Here is a 17,750-nt window from a genome sequence, read left to right as displayed (position 1 = left end):
CAGATAATACAACATCAACTGTTAACTATCCTTCATGGATTTTTGCAGTGCATTTAAAATCTAAAGTGTGTCTAGGTAGAATACATAGGCCTATCTCTTGTATACATAGCCTCATTTTTTTTTTAACTTGTCTCTTGCTTTACTGTCTCAAAGAAATATGAGACAACACTAATAACATCAATAGCCAAGATCTAAATGCTTACCATGTACCAGTCACTGTGCTGTGTCCTTCGCACACAATAATCATCCTTTCAATCATTGTAACAACACTTTGAGTTAGCAGTACTATCATCTTCAGTATGACAGATGAGTAAACAGAAGTTCAGTGTGGTTAAGTAGACTGCACAAAGTTACACAGCTAATAAGTAGTAGGAATGGAATTTCAATTCAGGTCAACATGATTCCAAAGCCAGTATTTTTAACTAAAGGCTATGCAATGTCTCAACAGTTTCCAAGTGTAGTGGGATGTTAAGTTAAGGAGACTTGGAGTAAATAAATTAATCAATAAGAAAGGACAGGTTCCTTACTGAATATAAGATGACATTGGTACAAAATTTCAAAGAATTCTAGAAAACTATTTCCATATCAAATAGTTGAATTCAAGAGATGAGAGTGAAATAAACTTTCAAATTTCTTATTTTTAAAGAAGTATTGTAGTACTAAGCCTTAGATACCTGGGAAGATGTTACATTAATACAGTGCTACAATAACCCTTAGGCTGTTCACTTAGAAGTATATTTTATTTATAAGTTCAATTTCTTCTCTGCAATATAGAGAGAATATTTATCCAGATTGGTCGATTCACTTCTTGGTGGTTTTCTTTGATTTAATTTTTAATGATTTTCATAAAGGGTCAAGATTATGTAGAAGTAGTAACAGTAATATAGACTGGCCTTACTGTAATACCTGTAATTTCCCCTAGAATCCTAATTTGTATTGATGTTCCTATTAATTTTCTTTTTTTGGGAGAGGAGGAAGGTGCTGAAAAGTAAGTGATCACGGTTGATATCCCATTTTTTCCCCAGTGGGGGCTTATTTTGAAACTGTTTACACAGCAAACATATTATTTTTACTTAGATTTTGTTACAGATCAATAATAACAAATGTCTAAGTATGCATTTCTTCACATTTGAAATAAGACCTTTTACACCAAAGATCATTATTACTATAGTTAATTATACATTATTTTCACTTTGAATGAGTCTGTTGCAAGGGCAGTTAATGTCTCCTTAGACCACCCTTTGAGACTACTAAAGTGCTGAAAGCTAAAAATGTTCACATTCTCTGATAATTGGCTATTATTTCATTTTCTTTTTTGGCTGTTACATGCTTTTAAAAATATTTTAAAATTAACTAGTATAGTTTTAAATTTACAGAAAAGTTGCAAAGACAACACAGAGAGTTCCCATATACTTCATACACATCAGCCATTATTTTTAATTAACAAATGTGAAGTATGTTATGTAAAAAAACAATAGAAGGATGAGTATTTCCAAAGAAGATGAATATATCCTGGGAAATAAAATGACACATCCATTACAAGATTAGAAGGCTAATAATTTTTATTATCTTTAAAATATGAACAAAATTTTCTAAAGCAAAAATATTTAAAAACTGCTTCATACACATTTACAAGTATTAAAGGCATAATAACAAACTCAAGGAGGTTCTATATTATGAAGGTAAGTTTAGAATGTGTCCTATTTCACAGGCAACCTAATAAAATAGCAAACGTTGAATCCATTTTATATTAAATCTCAAATATTTAGTTCTTGAAAATACCCACCGATGCCCAAATTTAACAAAGCAACAGTTAGAACAGTTTTAAAACAATACAAATAAAACATTAAAAGCAAATCAAATTTTCACGAAGAAAAAAGAAACTAATAACCTGTGTTATGTTGGGTAGGATGACAGTATTCTCAGCAGGGACTGGCAGGACGGGGATCACGGGGACAGTGGGAGAAGAGGGAGGTACAGCTTCTGTTGGCTAAAAATCATCAATGACAAAAAATCAGGACAAAACACCAAAGTAAAAGGGAAAACACTCAACAGAAAGTTGTGACATATAGTTTTCAGAAATAACTGAAAAACAGGTAAAATATTTACATATTGCTTCAATTTAAATGAGAACATGCTCTCTTCAGAAATAATCTGAATAATAATCATACCACCGATGATAACTTCAATGACTGTAGTTAAAATGAATGACTGCTCTTTGGATGTATAAATGAAAATAATAAATGATAATGACTTACAATATCCCTCCCTCCAGGAGATAATACACTTGCTGCATAGATAGACTGCAGAATATTTTTCTAGCATTCCAGATACATTTGACTACTTTCCTCTCAGCATTCAGAGAATCAAAAGTAATTTTATTAGCCCATCAGCAAAAGATCTGAAGGATTTCAAAATTTAATCTATATCACTTTTAAATAATCTGTGCTAGTGACCTCTACTATCAAGAACAGTAATAACCTTACTAAACCTGTCTGTACAGTCATTAATTTAATTAAGATTCACTAAAAGCCCCGGTGGTGAAGTGGTTACGATCTATGACTGCTAACCAAAAGGTCAGCAGTTCAAACCCACTAGACACTCCTCGGAAATCCTATGGGGCAGTTCTACTCTGTCCTATAGGGTTGCTATGAGTTGGAATCGACTCAGCAGTAATGGGTTTCGTTTTTGGTTAAGTGTCTGTTACGTGCCTTACAGATTCCAGAAAACTGTTTCATAAATGAGGTGTAACTTGTTTTGAACTCTGAAAGATAATTAGGAAATTGCAAGGCAGACAGAAGAAGTGATATTAAAAACATTTAATGCAGGAGGGTCAGGTAATAAATTAAAACTTTTAGAAAGATCATCTGGCAGCAGGGAAAACAAACTGCAAGCGAGAAAGGGAAAAGAGGTGGAGAACCCTGATAATATAAACTAAGATGTTTTAACATTTCCAGTCAATTATTATGTTTGACTTGATTCAATTATTTTTAAAAAGATTTAACTGGAACACACAAAAGGTGTTTTGTAACAAGACCCAGTCCTATAAATTGGATCAATTCATAAACATTTGCTACAAAAACAACGTATCTTACATGTATAAGAAAACACTAACATCAAACAGGTTAAGAAGACAATGTGCATCAACAAAGACTTAAAACAGGAAAAACAAATTGTTAAACATGAACAAAAAACCTCAGAAGAGCCAAAAATAAACCTGGCTAAGATCTAACCTATACAATAGTCCAATTCCAGGAGATACTTCGGCTGCCCTTTGGAGGGCAGAAGCAGTGAGCACCCATGGTAGGAGTTTCTAGACCCAAGTTTGAGAGTTAGAATGATTTTCCCAGAGAAGTAATAACATCTGATAAGACAGGTGAAATAGTACTGAAAGTACATTATGAATAAAGCCTCAGGGGGCTGGGTCTGGCTTTGGACTCCAATCACTATTTATATATTGTTCCTTTAGAAAAAAACATTCTGAATTCCATATAATGAGCTTAAAATTAATAATTTAAATACCAACCAATTTTAAGTGGAATACTTATCTGATCTTCTAGAAATGTCTGAAAACCCACAGGTTCTAACTCTTAATTTTAAAGGTGGTACTTCAAAGCAGTAGGAAAAGGTGTTTTTTTTTTTTTAAAGAACTGCTGCCAGATCAACTGGACAGCTATACGGAAAAACAAATGAATCCTGATCCCTACCTTATAGCATGCTCAAAATCAGTTCCAGATGGTTGTTGACACAATTGAGACAGGTAAAAAAAATAAAAAATAAACAAAGCTTCTAGAAGATAACATAGTAGAATATCATCATGACTTGGATGTTGGCAAAAACTTTCTTGAAGAGGAAAATGTAGGTTGCTGAAGATAAGTAGGGTGAGGAGAGCATCTGTGTGCAGGGAGTGGAGGAGTGGCAGAAGCCTGACACAAAGTGCTGGAGCCTGAGCAAGGTGAAACAAGTGTCCATCAGGGCAGAGCAGGAGCATCAGTCTGATGTGCACTGCTGGAGTCCAAGTGAGATGAAGAGAGTCTCTATGTGAGGGGCAGTGGTAGCATGAAGCATGGGGGCCTGAGTAGGGTAAAGGGGGATCTGCTGGAACCTGAGCAGTGAGGCGGGTAACCATCTAGAGTGTCAGTAGTGATAAGGAGATTGCCTACGTAGAAGGGATTTTGATCCAATAAATAAATAAATACATAAAGGATAATCAGAGCAAGGTTTCTCATGTCAGGGAGTTAACACATATGGAAAGGGACAAAATTAGAATGAAATCTATGGTGTTAGACTGGAATTGGAGGTATTGGTATGATCGCAGAATTATCAATATAGGTAGAGAAATAAATATAACTCTGTGTGTGTGTGTGTGTGTGTGTGTGTATGTATTATATATTCCCTAGTTATGCCCACAAGGAGGATCTGGGAGTAGCAACACCCCAACGGCATGAACATACCTAGCACCCAGATCTTGCTTTCTAAATACCCGTTCTCCTTAAAAAAAAGAGAGAAAACAAAGCAGGGTTTCTTGGAGAAATGGCTGATTTCAGCAAGTACAATATGAGCCTAGAACATTTTGCTGTGCCAGAAAATAAGGAAATACTCCAACTGTAATGGGGGCATGACAAAGAACACAGAAAGGGCTTCCACTGGTCAAACTGGGAACAATTTGAGACTCAAAATAAATAATGATAATAATAGCATAAAATCCACTGTATAAAAGTAAGAATCTGTGAGTCCATACTGATGTGAATAAATACATGAATAATAAATGGGGGAAGGGAAAGTATTTCCTTACAGCAGAATGCCCACTAAAAAAATGTAGAAGGAATGATGAAATTACAAAATCATCATTTAGCAATGACCATGGTAAAAAAATCAGAGCCCTGGTGGTGCAGTGGTTAAGAGCCTGGCTGCTAACCAAAAGCTAGCAGTTCGAATCCACCAGCTGCTCCTTGGAAATGTTATGGAGCACTTCTACTCTGTCCTGTAGGGTCGCTAGGAGTCAGAACTGACTGGATGGCAATGGGTTTGGTTTGGTTATAGTAAAAAATCACTCAAGAAACATCAGCTTCCTGACTAGTGGATAAAATTTTGAATGGGATATATGTGTGTATGTATCTATACGTATCTCCCTGCAAAATATTTATGGGAGTGGAGAAACCTAATAGATACTATCTTAATAATCATAGTTAATATTACTATTAATGGGACAAATCAAAATCATATGCCACCTAATAAAATGTAGTAAGAACACATCACTTCTGGAACATTCCTATCAAAGATGCGTAACTTGAATCTAATCATCAAGCCTCAGACAAACTCAAATTCAGTGATACACTACAAAACAACTAGTTGTAGTCTTCAAAAGTGTCCAAGTCAAGAAAGTCTAAAATAAGTTTATTTTTTAAATGTTTGAAAATGTCCCAATTGTAACATTAAATTATTTTCTTAGTAATGATCTCCAGTCCAAATAACAGGATCAGATATTAGCTGATTAATACTTCACTATGATTTTAAAAAAAAAGACAACACTACATGCTTATGCCGAATTTCAAAGCCAAGCACAAAACAAACAGTTGTTCTCCAAAATCCTTTATGATAAACTATAAAACTTTTAATGTTACATTTAAATTTCACTGTAACCGTTTATCTCTGATACAATTTTTAAAAAAATCCTAAAACAACCTACACCTTGTTAATTCACACTTTATAGGCCACTAAGCAAGTACTTTAAAAAAAGAACATGTTACTGTCTCTTTCTTAAGGAAGGCAATCACTGACAGGGTCATGCTTAAAAACAAATGACATATCAACACAAACAATTTCTAAGCCACAGCTAATAACTCATTCAGGTAAGAAGAATTCCAGAACAACAAAATCACTTACTTTACTTAAAGCAAAAATACAGCTCTAAATAAATATTAATCAAACAAAGGTTGGTTGATATGGAACACATAGATATTAGATCTGATAACAGTAATATTAAAGGATGAGAGGATATTTTGAGTGCAGGATTGAGAATATGATTAAATTTTGGGAAGTTGTGTAAGAAGATTCTAAATTGGTAAAATGTCAAACTGAAGATTCTAATATAAAGAATAAGACAATAATATATAGTAATCGTTTTATATTTGGGTTATGATAGAAAAGAATTCAGCATAAGTATTTTAAACTTGAAAAATCTTTTACACATATCTCATTAATTAGACAATAATGGCTCCTATGCCATCATCCTTGTTCTGCTCCATTTCTATCACTCAGTAAGATCAGCTACAGTTTTTTTTTTATCTTGACCATGTGACTAACAACGGTCTCAGTTGTTTCTATCCATAGCAACACCATGGAATCATTAGGCTCCGAGGCTGCCTTTAGACACTTGTTTCCATGACAACAGAGGCTATAATATTAACACTGTCTCAAAGAACACTGCAGGAAATGATAAATTTTTGTAAAATAACTGAATAGAGTGTACATATTTTAAAAGTATTTTTTTTTAACCAGTATTAAATTGAGAGGTTCCTGAAAAATGTTTAAACTGATTTATTTTTTGGAGATTCTTATTATTAATTTTCTTTATAGTTTTACATTTCACACCTAATTTAAGGTCTTAAAGTTATTAAATCAGCTTTTAAACATAACAGATTTTCATAAAAGTGGTCTGAAGCCTCATCAAGCATAGTCAGTACATAATGTGTACTGTACGTCTACATTTATGACTATGTACCACCCTTCCTCACTTCCATTCATTCAACAACATATGTATGCTGAGTGCGCCTATTACCTTTATTAAGGTTCCTGGGTGGCGCAAATGGTTAAGCACTTGACTACTAGCCGAAAAGTTGGTGGTCTGAACCCATCCAGAGGCACCTCAGAAAACAGACCTGCCAATCTGCTTCCAAAAGATCACAGCTTGGAAAACTCTACGGAGCAGATGTTCTCTGCATACACCGGGTCACCATGAGTTTGAATTGACTAAATGGCAACTAACAACAACTACCTTTATTAAATACTTCTGCTTAGAACAGCTAACCAAACCAAACCAAACCAAACCTGTAGTCATCAAATCGATTCTGACTCATAGTGACCATATAGGACAGAGTAGAACTGCCCCGTAGGTTTTCCAAGGAGTGGCTGGTGGATTCGAACTGCTGATCTTCTGGTTAGCAGCCGAGCTCTTAACCACTGTGCCACCAGGGTTTTTAATTATGTGCATATGGATCTAGACTAACATAGGGAGAGACAGAAGGGACAAGTAGGAGGCTACTGTGATAATCCAGCTGAGAGGTAGCTAGTAGCTTAAACCAATTGGTGAACATCGGCATGAACAGACAAATCAAAATAAATCTTGAAAGTGGAATTGGCTTATCTGGTGACTGATGGGAAGTAAGCAGTGAGGAAGGACTAACCAAGAATAACATCCATAACGGCCACTAAAAATGATCTTTTACATCATACTTAGATCCAGGCATGAAAGACTTGTAAGGCTATCTGAAAACAATTTAAAAATTTTCCTCACTATTTATCAAAATAATTTTCATAGCATAAAATGAAACTCCAAAAAAAATAATTGCTATAATATCTAATAATTGCTTATATCTTACACTGACATGTTATATGAATGGGGTAAACTAAATTTACAAAAAGATTCAAGAAAGTCTAAATCAATTTATACTATATTTAGAGAAAATTACACATATGAATTAGCAAATCTTTTGGTATCAATATCTTAGATAACAAGGAAAAGTGACTAACCTAGTGTCACTATTCATCAAGGAGGACCTTACTTTGTTTTAGTTAATATTCTTAATCCAAATTCTTTGGTCCCTCCTTTAAAGATCTACTATGCTGCATTGAGGCATGTTGCTCTGATCACATGTCAAAGCAGCTATCTAAATGTGAGAGAGAAGCCAGGGAAAAAAAACTGCCAGCCTTTTAAATGTGTATAGGAGAAAACACAGCACAGGAGGTTTATTGAAACTTTGCTTGGGAATCACTGTTTTCAACAGGGGCCTAGTGACTTCAGAATAAAGATGTTTCTCATGGCTTAATTTCATATGTTTCTTAATTTATCCAAATGCTCTTCTGCCAGTCACTGAAAACGTAAATTGGTGCAGTGAAAAAAAAAAAAAAATCTGTTATTTGAACCAGATGCATATGACATCCATGTCATAACTATCTCAGAAGGAAACAGCCATAAAGCTAGATGTATTTTTAAATACTACGGATATTAAAATATAAATTCTTGATTTTAAAATAACAAAGGGGAAATAGGAAAACTGATCTAGAAATTAACACTGTATTACAGAAACATGGCTACAGATTTGCTAGTTCTCTCAGACAGACAGATCATATACATGATGAATCTATTTTCACTTGCAATATTCATGATATTCCGTTAAGGTTTATCATTCCTTCATTATGAAAAGACTGTATTCTACCAGCATTTAGCTGATCATCTTGGACTTGAAGAAGATGAGCCAACTACAAAAGTTTTAAAGTATACAGAGACCTACAACTTGGATTTAAAGACATGGTTACAAAATTTACAAAAGAGGATGAAACTACTAACCGCAGTATGCTCTTTTACCTGATTTCATCAGAATGTAGCCAGAGAAACATGCACAACCCTTAACTTCAAATTTATGATTAACCTAAAATGAGCCTTAATGCTTCCTAGTAATCATATTTACCCTATTCTAGTCACTCTTCTGTAAGTTCCTACATGATTCGGGGCCTGTTATTTTTCTGAAGTCTTCTATTATCCTCCCTCCACCTTTTGAGCAAGACTGACTGCTCAAATATCCTATACAGGCTTCTGCCTCAGAGCCTATTTGCTATTCCTCCACCTAGACTCTCTCGTCTCAGGTATCAACATGGCTCAATCCCATAACTTCTTTCACGTCTTTACTCAAATACCAACTTCAAGTTGAAGTCCCTCTTGGTTATCCTATCAACATTCTACACACATACACATTTTTCATTGTCTTCTCTCTTTACTTTTTCTCCAGCATATGTCATATTTTAGTTAATCATGTTCATTTTCTGTGTTCTCCCTTTTTAATATAAGCTCTTTAAAAGCAAGGATTGCGGTTCCACCCACTCCTCTATGCTCAGTGCCTAGAACAGTGCCTACCACAAAGGAAGTATTAATAAATATTTCTTGGATGAATGAAATCACATGACTAACAAAGGAAATCTGTTTCATTAGACCATCATCCTTTAAAGATAGTACGTTTAACCAGTATGCTATACTGTCTCTCTTAAATAGTTCAAAAAAGATTTTTATTTTGTCTTCACTGTTATCACCACGGAGCCCTGGTGGTGCAGTAGTTAAGAGCTCAGCTGCTAACTAAAAGGTCGGCAGTTTGAATCCACCAGCTGCTCCTTGGAAACCCTACGGAGTAGTTCTACTTTGTCCTATAGGGTTGCTATGAGTCGGAATTGACTCGATGGCAAAGGGTTTACGAGTTACCACTATATTTTACTGCAGTGACAATACATCATCTACATCATCATCATCATCATCATCATCATCATCATCATCATCATCATCATCATCATCATCATCATCATCATCATAAAGGAAATAGAATACGCCATCAATCCTTAGATGGGCAAATTTTTTCTGACCAGATAATAAATATTTTAGGCTTTGTGAGCCATACAGTTTCTGTTACAACTACCAGACTGCTGCTGTAGCTTGAAAGCAAAGACAACACAGAAATAAATGGGCATGGCTGTGTAATAATAAAACTTTATTTACAAAAAAAAGCAAGTAGCAGGCACCACTTGGTCTGCAGGCTGGAATTTGCTGACCCCTGCTTTAGGGTCAGTAAGGAGGAAAAAAAGCTAATTAAATCAAATGAAGAAAACAAAATTACTTCAAACCAGCTGTTATTTTTTATTAAAATTCTGTTTCAATTCTTTAATTACTTTAAACAAAGAAAAGTGGCAACTAAAAAAATAGATATGAGAATTTAAAATTTCATCTAAAGTTCTTTAAAATATTCTTTCAAAAAGTTTATATAATAAAGCTGTCTTCTTAAAATTAAAAGAATTTAGGTTCTATACTGTGTGTAGAGGGTCAGTGAAAAAAGAAGAAGACCCTCAATGGGATGGATTGACACAGTGGATCCAACAATGGCTCAAGCACAGCAACAATTGTGAGGACGGTGAAGGATCAGGCAGTGTTTCATTCGGTTGTACACAGGGTCGCTGTGAGTCAGAACCCAATCAACAGCACCTAACAACAACAGGAATACTGTATGTAGTATTCTAGTTCAGAAAATGATTAAAATGATATGATATTTGTTCTGCTTTTTTTTTCCCCTCCAAAATCTTGCTATGGTATTTAGTATAGCTGAAGCAATTAATCCTTAAGATTGGCATATAGGCATATACCTTGTTTGCTTTTCTTCTAGAATACTTTCAGACTGACTTCTTTTTCAAATTTATAACCATCTGATATATTGGATAGTTCTACCAAGATTAACTAAAAAACCAAACCCGTTGCCGTCGAGTCGATTCCGACTCATAGCGACCCTATAGGACACAGTAGAAATGCCCTACAGGGTTTCCAAAGAGCGACTGGTGGGTTTCAAACTGCCAACCTTTCGGTTAGCAGCTGTGGCTCACCTTAGCTCTTAACCACTGAGCGTCCAGGGCTCTAAGACTATTGCTGTTAGGTGCCGTCAAGTCGGTTCTGGCTCATAGTGATCCTATGTACAACAGAACGAAACACTGCCCAGTCCTGTGCCACCCTCACAATCGTTGTTATGCTTGAGCCCACTGTTGCAGCCACTGTGTCAATCCATCTTGTTGAGGGTCTTCCTCTTTTTCAATGACCCTCTACTTTACCAAGCATGATTTCCTTCTCCAGGGACTGATCCCTCCCAGTAACTCTGAACACACAGAGTCACTCTACCAAAAAGAACTGGTTAACATTCAACCATTTCAGGAGGTAGCATATGATCAAGAACCAACGATGCCGCACTACCAGGGCTCCAAGATTAACCAGAGTTAAATATAAAAAATGAGGCTGTTTTAATTCAAATCCCAGATTATAATCTCCAGTTCTTTTTCTTAAAACCAATAAAAATTTGTAAGGCAATCAATTGACCCCACTCTGCCATAATCATACCACTTCATACTCCAGAGCTGAGTCAATAGTCAGTATTTAGACACAACAAATACTGAAAATACTGTTGAGAAATGGGACTAAACTGGGGCCTACAAAGGTAAAATAATGAATGGGCAGGGCTCCTGTTAAGAGGTGAGAAAGAAAAACCTTTTAAATAAATTTATTAAGGAGCAGTAGAAGTTATGGTTAGGCTTCTCCTGAAATTCCAGTTTCCAGATGTCATAACCAGTTGGTTTACACTTGCATAAGTCTTTGAACCAGTTTTTGTTGACTGATTTGCATATTCCTGTAAAATTATCACGAGTTGGTTTATTTAAAGTTTGTTAAATAATGTGATAGGTGTAGGCCACTGTTTTTCACATGGTCTGAACAACTATTTTTACCTTTATTAAAATTCTAAACTCTGATATAAAACTGGACTACTGAAAATGTTATTAAATAACAGTAGCAAGAAGTAAAAAGAGTAACAAGGAAAAAGATTTTTAAAGAAACTAAGTAAAACGTTGATAAGAATTTAAGTTCTTCATATTTATAAAAATATACATGCCTCACAAATTTTTGACAGAAGGCTTTGAATTACTTTTGAAATATCAACGAGCTTACAAAATACTGTAATGTAGACTTGCTAATTTTCAAGCAATAAAATCAAAACTAAGCACATTGTCGCCAAATTGATTCTGACTCATGGCGACCCTATCGGACAGAGTGAATTGCCCCATAGGGTTTCCAAGGCTGTACATCTTCATAGAAGCAGACTGCCACATCTTTCTCCCGTGGAGTGGCTAGTGGTTTCAAACCAGTCGACCTTTCAGTAACCCAGCGAGCACTTAACCACTGTGCCACCAGGGCTGCTTTTCAAGCAATAGACCTACATAAAAATGGCTTGGGAAATTTACAGTGACTAAATTATGTTTAGAAGCTCCAAGCTTCCTCTCAGCCATCATCAGATTAACTGAAAATTAACACATGTACAGTATTTATTCATGCAACAAATATTTATCAGGAGCATTTGCTCTGGGGATACAAGAAAAGAAAACACTCACATTGTAGTCCAGTCTCCTGTGAAGCTTATGGTTTAGCAACTGAAGTTAAACAAATCATTACACAGTTGACTACTGAATTATAGTTGTGGTAAGTGGTAAGAAGTACAATTCTCATGTAAACAAACACTGCCTGAAAATAAGCACTGGGTAAAAACATGGCGCAGGCTGAATCTCCTGGCCTAAAACCAAGAGCATGTGGGTTAGTCATTTTTAGCACTGTTATAACACATTACTTTAAAGGATAAAATTTAAAATTTGTTTGAACATATTAAAAAAACAATTACAGCTTACGAATTTCTCTTTACCTATTTGCCCTTGACAAAAGGGCCATCTAACAATCAGAACACTGAACAGAAACTACAAAGATGAATATGACACATTTCCTACCTATAAAGAGCTTGTATAACAAATTTCACTTTTTTAGTTCTTCTAACTATAGCCAATCTAATCTAGATTATGATATTATCTTTTTTTTTAAACCATTCTCAGAATGGGAATATACGGGAAATATCTGGGAAAGAATGCTCTAGGCAGAGAGAACAAGAAGATTAAGGCTCTGAGATGGCCACATGCTTGATGTATTTGAGGTACAGGAACAAGACCAGTATACTTAGAACAGAATGAGTGAGAGACAGGTGAGAAATAAGGTTGAAGATATTGCCAAGGGCCAGATCAAACAGAACCTTTTAGGCTATGGTAAATAAGGTTTAGGATTTTTTATAAATGTGATCTGAAGCCATGGGAGGTTATTAACAAGGTATTACCATGAATTTATTTATGTTTTGTAAGGATGAATCTGGATGCTAGGTGAAGAACAGAATGGTGAGAGAAAGAATGGAAATGAGGACACCAGTTAGATGTCTACTACTATAGTTCAGCCAACAAATGAAAGTAACTTGAATTAGTAGTCAGATTCCATTATTATAAAAACTCAAAAGATTTACACACAGAAAAAAACAATGTTTGATGGTTACAAGGGAGGGGAATGGTGGGGACGGGAAATCACTAACTAGATAGTACACAAGTGTCAACTTTGGTGAAGGGAAGGACAACATACAATGTAGGGGAAGTTAGCACAACTTGACCAAGGCAAAATCACAGAAGCTTCCTAAACACATCCAAACACCTTGAGGGACAGAGTTGCTGGGGCTGAGGACCAGAGTCTCGGAGAACATCTAGTTCAAATGGCATTAACATAGTTCATAAAGAAAATATTCTACATCCTACTTTGGTTGGTAGCATCTGGGGTCTTCAAAGCTTGCGAGTGGCCATCTAAGATACATCTATTGGTCCCATCCCAGTCAGAGCAAAGGAGAACGAAGAAAATCAAAGACACAAGGGAAAGATTAGCCCAAAGGACTAATGGACCACATGAACCACAGCCTCCACTAGCCTGGGCCCAGAAGAACTAGATGGTGCCTGACTACCACCACTAACCACTCTGACTGGGATCCCAATAGAGAATCCTGGACATAGCAGGAGAAAAATGTAGAACAAAATTCAAATTCACAAAAAAAGACCAGACTTACTGGTCTGACAGAGACTGGAGGAACCCGAGACTATAACCCCCAGACACCCTGCTAACTCAGAAATGAAGCTACTCCCGAAGCCCACTTTTCTGACAAAGATTAGACAGGCCTATCAAACAGACAATAACACCCGTCAAGAACGTACTTCTTAGTTCAATAAAATATACAAGACCAAACGGGCAACTTCTGCCCAAAAGCAAGATGAGAATGCAGGAAAACTGGCCAAATGGACACAGGGAACCCGAAGTAGAAAGGGGAAGAGTGCTGTCACACTGCAGGCACTGCAACCAATATCGTAAAACAATTTATGCATAAATTTTTGAATAAGAAACTTGCGCTGTAAACTTTCACCTAAAGCATAATAAAATTATTATTAAAAAAAAAAGGAAGAAAAGAGCAGTCAGATCTTTCCTAAGGAAGCTGACCACCTGTCACCAAATGCCTCTATAACCATGCACCATTTACTTTCAGCTGGGCAGGGCCGGTCGATTAGCTGCAAATAAAACTGAGCTGGCACTGCTCAGCCTCTGCCTGAAATGGAAAATTCTGGTCTCATTAGGTCTTGTGCCACTGACTTCCCTGTCCTCAAGAAAGGGACTTATCCATGATGTCTATACCTTTCGTACCTCCTGCTAATGGCAAAACTGAAAGTATAGTTGTCTTGGCCTGAGCAGCCAAACCTCAGGCCTCCAAGGTACAGCTGGCTTGAAAAGGAGATAAGAATTCCTTTAATAAGTGTATGTTTTGCTGTGTATATTCTCAACAACAACAACAAAAAAAAAAAAAGATCAGATCATAAATATATCCTCAATTAACAGAGCCAATAGAATTTGCTATTGGATTGGATGTGGAACAAATAAAAGATGATTCCAAGGGTTTTGTCTTGAGCATATCAGTGAATGGTACACTGAAGGTAAGAAATGGAGAGAGCAATACAATTAGGAGTTCTGTTTTTGACAAGTTAACTTTCAAATGTTTAACCCAAAGTGGAGATATCAAGTGGGAATCCAGATATACAAGTCAAGTGTACAGGGATTAGCTGCAGGCTAAAGATATAATAAATATTGATGGTATTTAAAAGCACAGGACTGGATGAGATCACCTGAAATATGAGTACGAAAAAAGGAGAAGGGAAGAAGTTCAAGGACTGAGCTCTGACACACGCAACATTTGTTGTTAGCTGCTGTCAAGCCGGCCCCCAACTCACAGTGACCCCATGCACAACAGAATGATATGCTTGCTGCCTGCTCCTGGGCCATTCCCATGACTGGTTGCAGACTGGACCTTTGTGATCCATAGGGTTTTCACTGTCTGATTTTCAGAAATAGATCACCAGGCCTTTCTTTCTAGTCCATCTGGAAGCTCCACTGACACCTGTTAAGCATTTAGGAATAGGAAAGAGGAGGAAGATTCTACAAAGTAAACTGGGGCTAGTGGAAGAGCAGAAGGGCAGTATCTAGGAAGCCAAAGGATAGTTTAAAGAGGAGAGTAATCAGTTGTGCTAAAAGCTGTTATGAGGTCCAGTAAAAAATGAGGATGAGAATTAATCATTGGATTTAACAAACCATACTCCAAAAAAAGGAACTTTATGGTTGTCTGTTTAAATGAGAGGTATTACAGTAGGTTTATATGCTGACGGGAATAATCCAGTAAAAATTACTGAAGTAAAGAGGGAAAGACAGATGATGCAGTGAAGAGAGGCAAGAATTTCAGAAGTCCTTGAATAATCAGAGGGCTTGAGATGTAGTCAGAAATGAAGAGTTAGCTATAGGAACACAGAGGGTTCATTTACTATAATCGGATGGAAGACAGAGTAAGATTAGCAGTTGAGAATGAGATCTAGGTAACAGGTATTGGAAGTTTAATGTGCAGCTTGGGAGCAGGTGTGGAGGAGGAAGCGGTTCGACTGATTAACCAAGTCTGGATTTTACCAATGAAGTGACAGTCTCAAGTATCAAGGGAATTAAGACTACAAAAGGTAGTTTTTATAGTCATGGACCATGGAATTTGAACAAGGTAAAAAGGAATAATAAAAAGTGGGTTGAAGGTACTGAGAGGATTAAAAAAGAAAATCACTGTAGTGGGAGTACTGAAGGAAGTGAGCTGAAAAAAAGCAAATGCCTTTCAGTTTGAAATGCTTGCAACTGAGATTTTGTAAGTGGTACAGTCAATGGTAATGAAAAGGTCTTGAATATAATTTAAGGAGTCACTGAAGTGAAAGAAAAAACAAGATTCCTAGAGGTAAGGAGATCAAAGAATTGAGAAGTCAGCATTTTGGATAGATCACACAAGGATATTGAAAATTACTAAGAATGATTACAGGAATAACAGGCAGAGAAAAAAAATAGTAAACCAGGTATTCAAGCCATCAATAATTAAGAGTGTTTGGGATAGATGCATTTGACTAGAAAAGGAGGGCAAGTAGAAAATATAGCCTAATGACATGAATTTCTTAAAGAGGGAAGAGGTACAACCATCCAGAAATATCAATGATAAGCAAGGAAGACACTGACTCTACCTGTTGGTCTTACGGTGCATGAGGCAGAAAACGTCCACTTTTTTGTAAGGGCTGTAGAAAAAACCACGTTCTCAGAGTAATGCCAGGTTTCCATGAGAGAAAAAACGTGAGATGAACCATCCCAGAAGAAACTGAGGATAAAGGAGATTCAGCTGATGACAAACTGGAAGTTCTAGAGGGCAAAGTCAAAGGGTTTGTGTGGTTAGAGATAAATGGGTGATTAAAACAGATCAGGCATATACCAGAGTCACACAGGGACAAGGAACTGAGTGAGAGTGATCTGGAAGGTTTGGAATTTTTGTGGTAGTTGAGGATAAGATTAGTCCTGATGGTACGTGTCACAGATTGAATTGTATCCCTCAAAAATATGTGTATCAATTTGGCTAGGCCATGATTCCCAGTACTGTGTGATTGACCACCATTTTGTCATCTGATGTGATTTTCCTATGTGTGTAAATCTTACCTCTATGATGTTAATGAGGTGCGATAGGCAGCAGTTATGTTAATGAGTCAGGACTCAATCTATAAGACTGGACTGTGTCTTGAGCAAATCTCTTTTGAGATATAAAAGAGAGACGTGAGCAGAGAGATAGGAAGACCTCGTACCACCAAGAAAACAGCCCCGGAAGCAGGGTGCGTCCTTTGGACCCAGGGTTCCTGCGCAGAGAAGCTCCTAGTCCAGGGGAGACAGATGAGAAGGACCTTCCTCCAGAGCCAACAGAGAGAGAAAGCCTTCCCCTGGAGCTGACACCCTGAATTTGGACTTCTAGCCTACTGGACTGAGAATAAACTTCTGTTTGTTAAAGCCATCCATTTCTATTACAGCAGCACTAGATGACCAAGACAGTATGCTTGGGGGAGCCTGGTAAGAGGTGGATAATCAGTCTTCTTGTGACTGGTTATTTTAGCACTTTGCAGGAACAGATGGAGAGGGGAGGTCAGGGAATTGATGGTCTCACCAGAAGACGAGGGGCTCTTTGGGGCCCTCTCTTACATTGTGCAATAGTCTTCAGAGCTGTGGTTCTTAAAAAAGTGGACAGCTTACACTTAAAAGTTAACTAATTCAGTCAACAATATTTACTGAATGCTTGAATACACTGCACTATCCTAGCTGCTACGATTCCTGTATTACCTCTACTTGAATTTCTCTGTAGACTATCAGAGTTAAGCAACATAAAAATAAAATTATAGTAGTAGCACCTAACTCTAGTATAGTGCTTACTATGTGCCAGGTACTGTTCTAAGTGCTTTATATACATGAAATCATTTAATCCAACTCAGTGAGGTTGCTATTATTATTATTTCCATTTTTTAGACAACATATATCGAATACATAGCTTTAAAAATGAAATTCTTTATAGTCCAGAATATACCTGCTTAGGACAAATAGTATTCTTTTATACAAATTAGTCTACATATTTTTCCACATAGGTATTTAAACAGTATTTTCCTATATTTTATTTTAGGATGAGGTTTTTTCTCTAAAAAGCAGATTATTCAACTCATGTGGCTAATATATT

At 36.4% G+C, this 17,750-nt stretch overlaps 1 protein-coding gene across 9 annotated transcripts in view; it reads right to left on the bottom strand.

The window, feature by feature from the left end:
• DLG1 (discs large MAGUK scaffold protein 1) overlaps nt 1-17,750 on the bottom strand; it is a 263,904-nt gene that overhangs the window by 133,761 nt on the left and 112,393 nt on the right. For 7 of the 9 annotated variants that reach the window (XM_023728734.1, XM_023728733.1, XM_023728736.1 and 4 more), the window contains one exon: nt 1,892-1,990. The exons of the other annotated variants lie outside the window; for them this stretch is intronic. In XM_023728734.1, the coding sequence (XP_023584502.1) occupies nt 1,892-1,990 (99 nt within the window). The remainder of the gene's footprint in view (nt 1-1,891; nt 1,991-17,750) is intronic. 9 annotated transcript variants of the gene reach the window in all.

Source organism: Trichechus manatus, unplaced genomic scaffold (genome assembly GCF_000243295.1).
Source record: "Trichechus manatus latirostris isolate Lorelei unplaced genomic scaffold, TriManLat1.0 scaffold00026, whole genome shotgun sequence".
Lineage (NCBI taxonomy): Eukaryota > Metazoa > Chordata > Mammalia > Sirenia > Trichechidae > Trichechus > Trichechus manatus.
The sequence above is the reverse complement of the archived record's forward strand: the minus strand, read 5'-3'. Positions and strand labels throughout refer to the sequence as shown.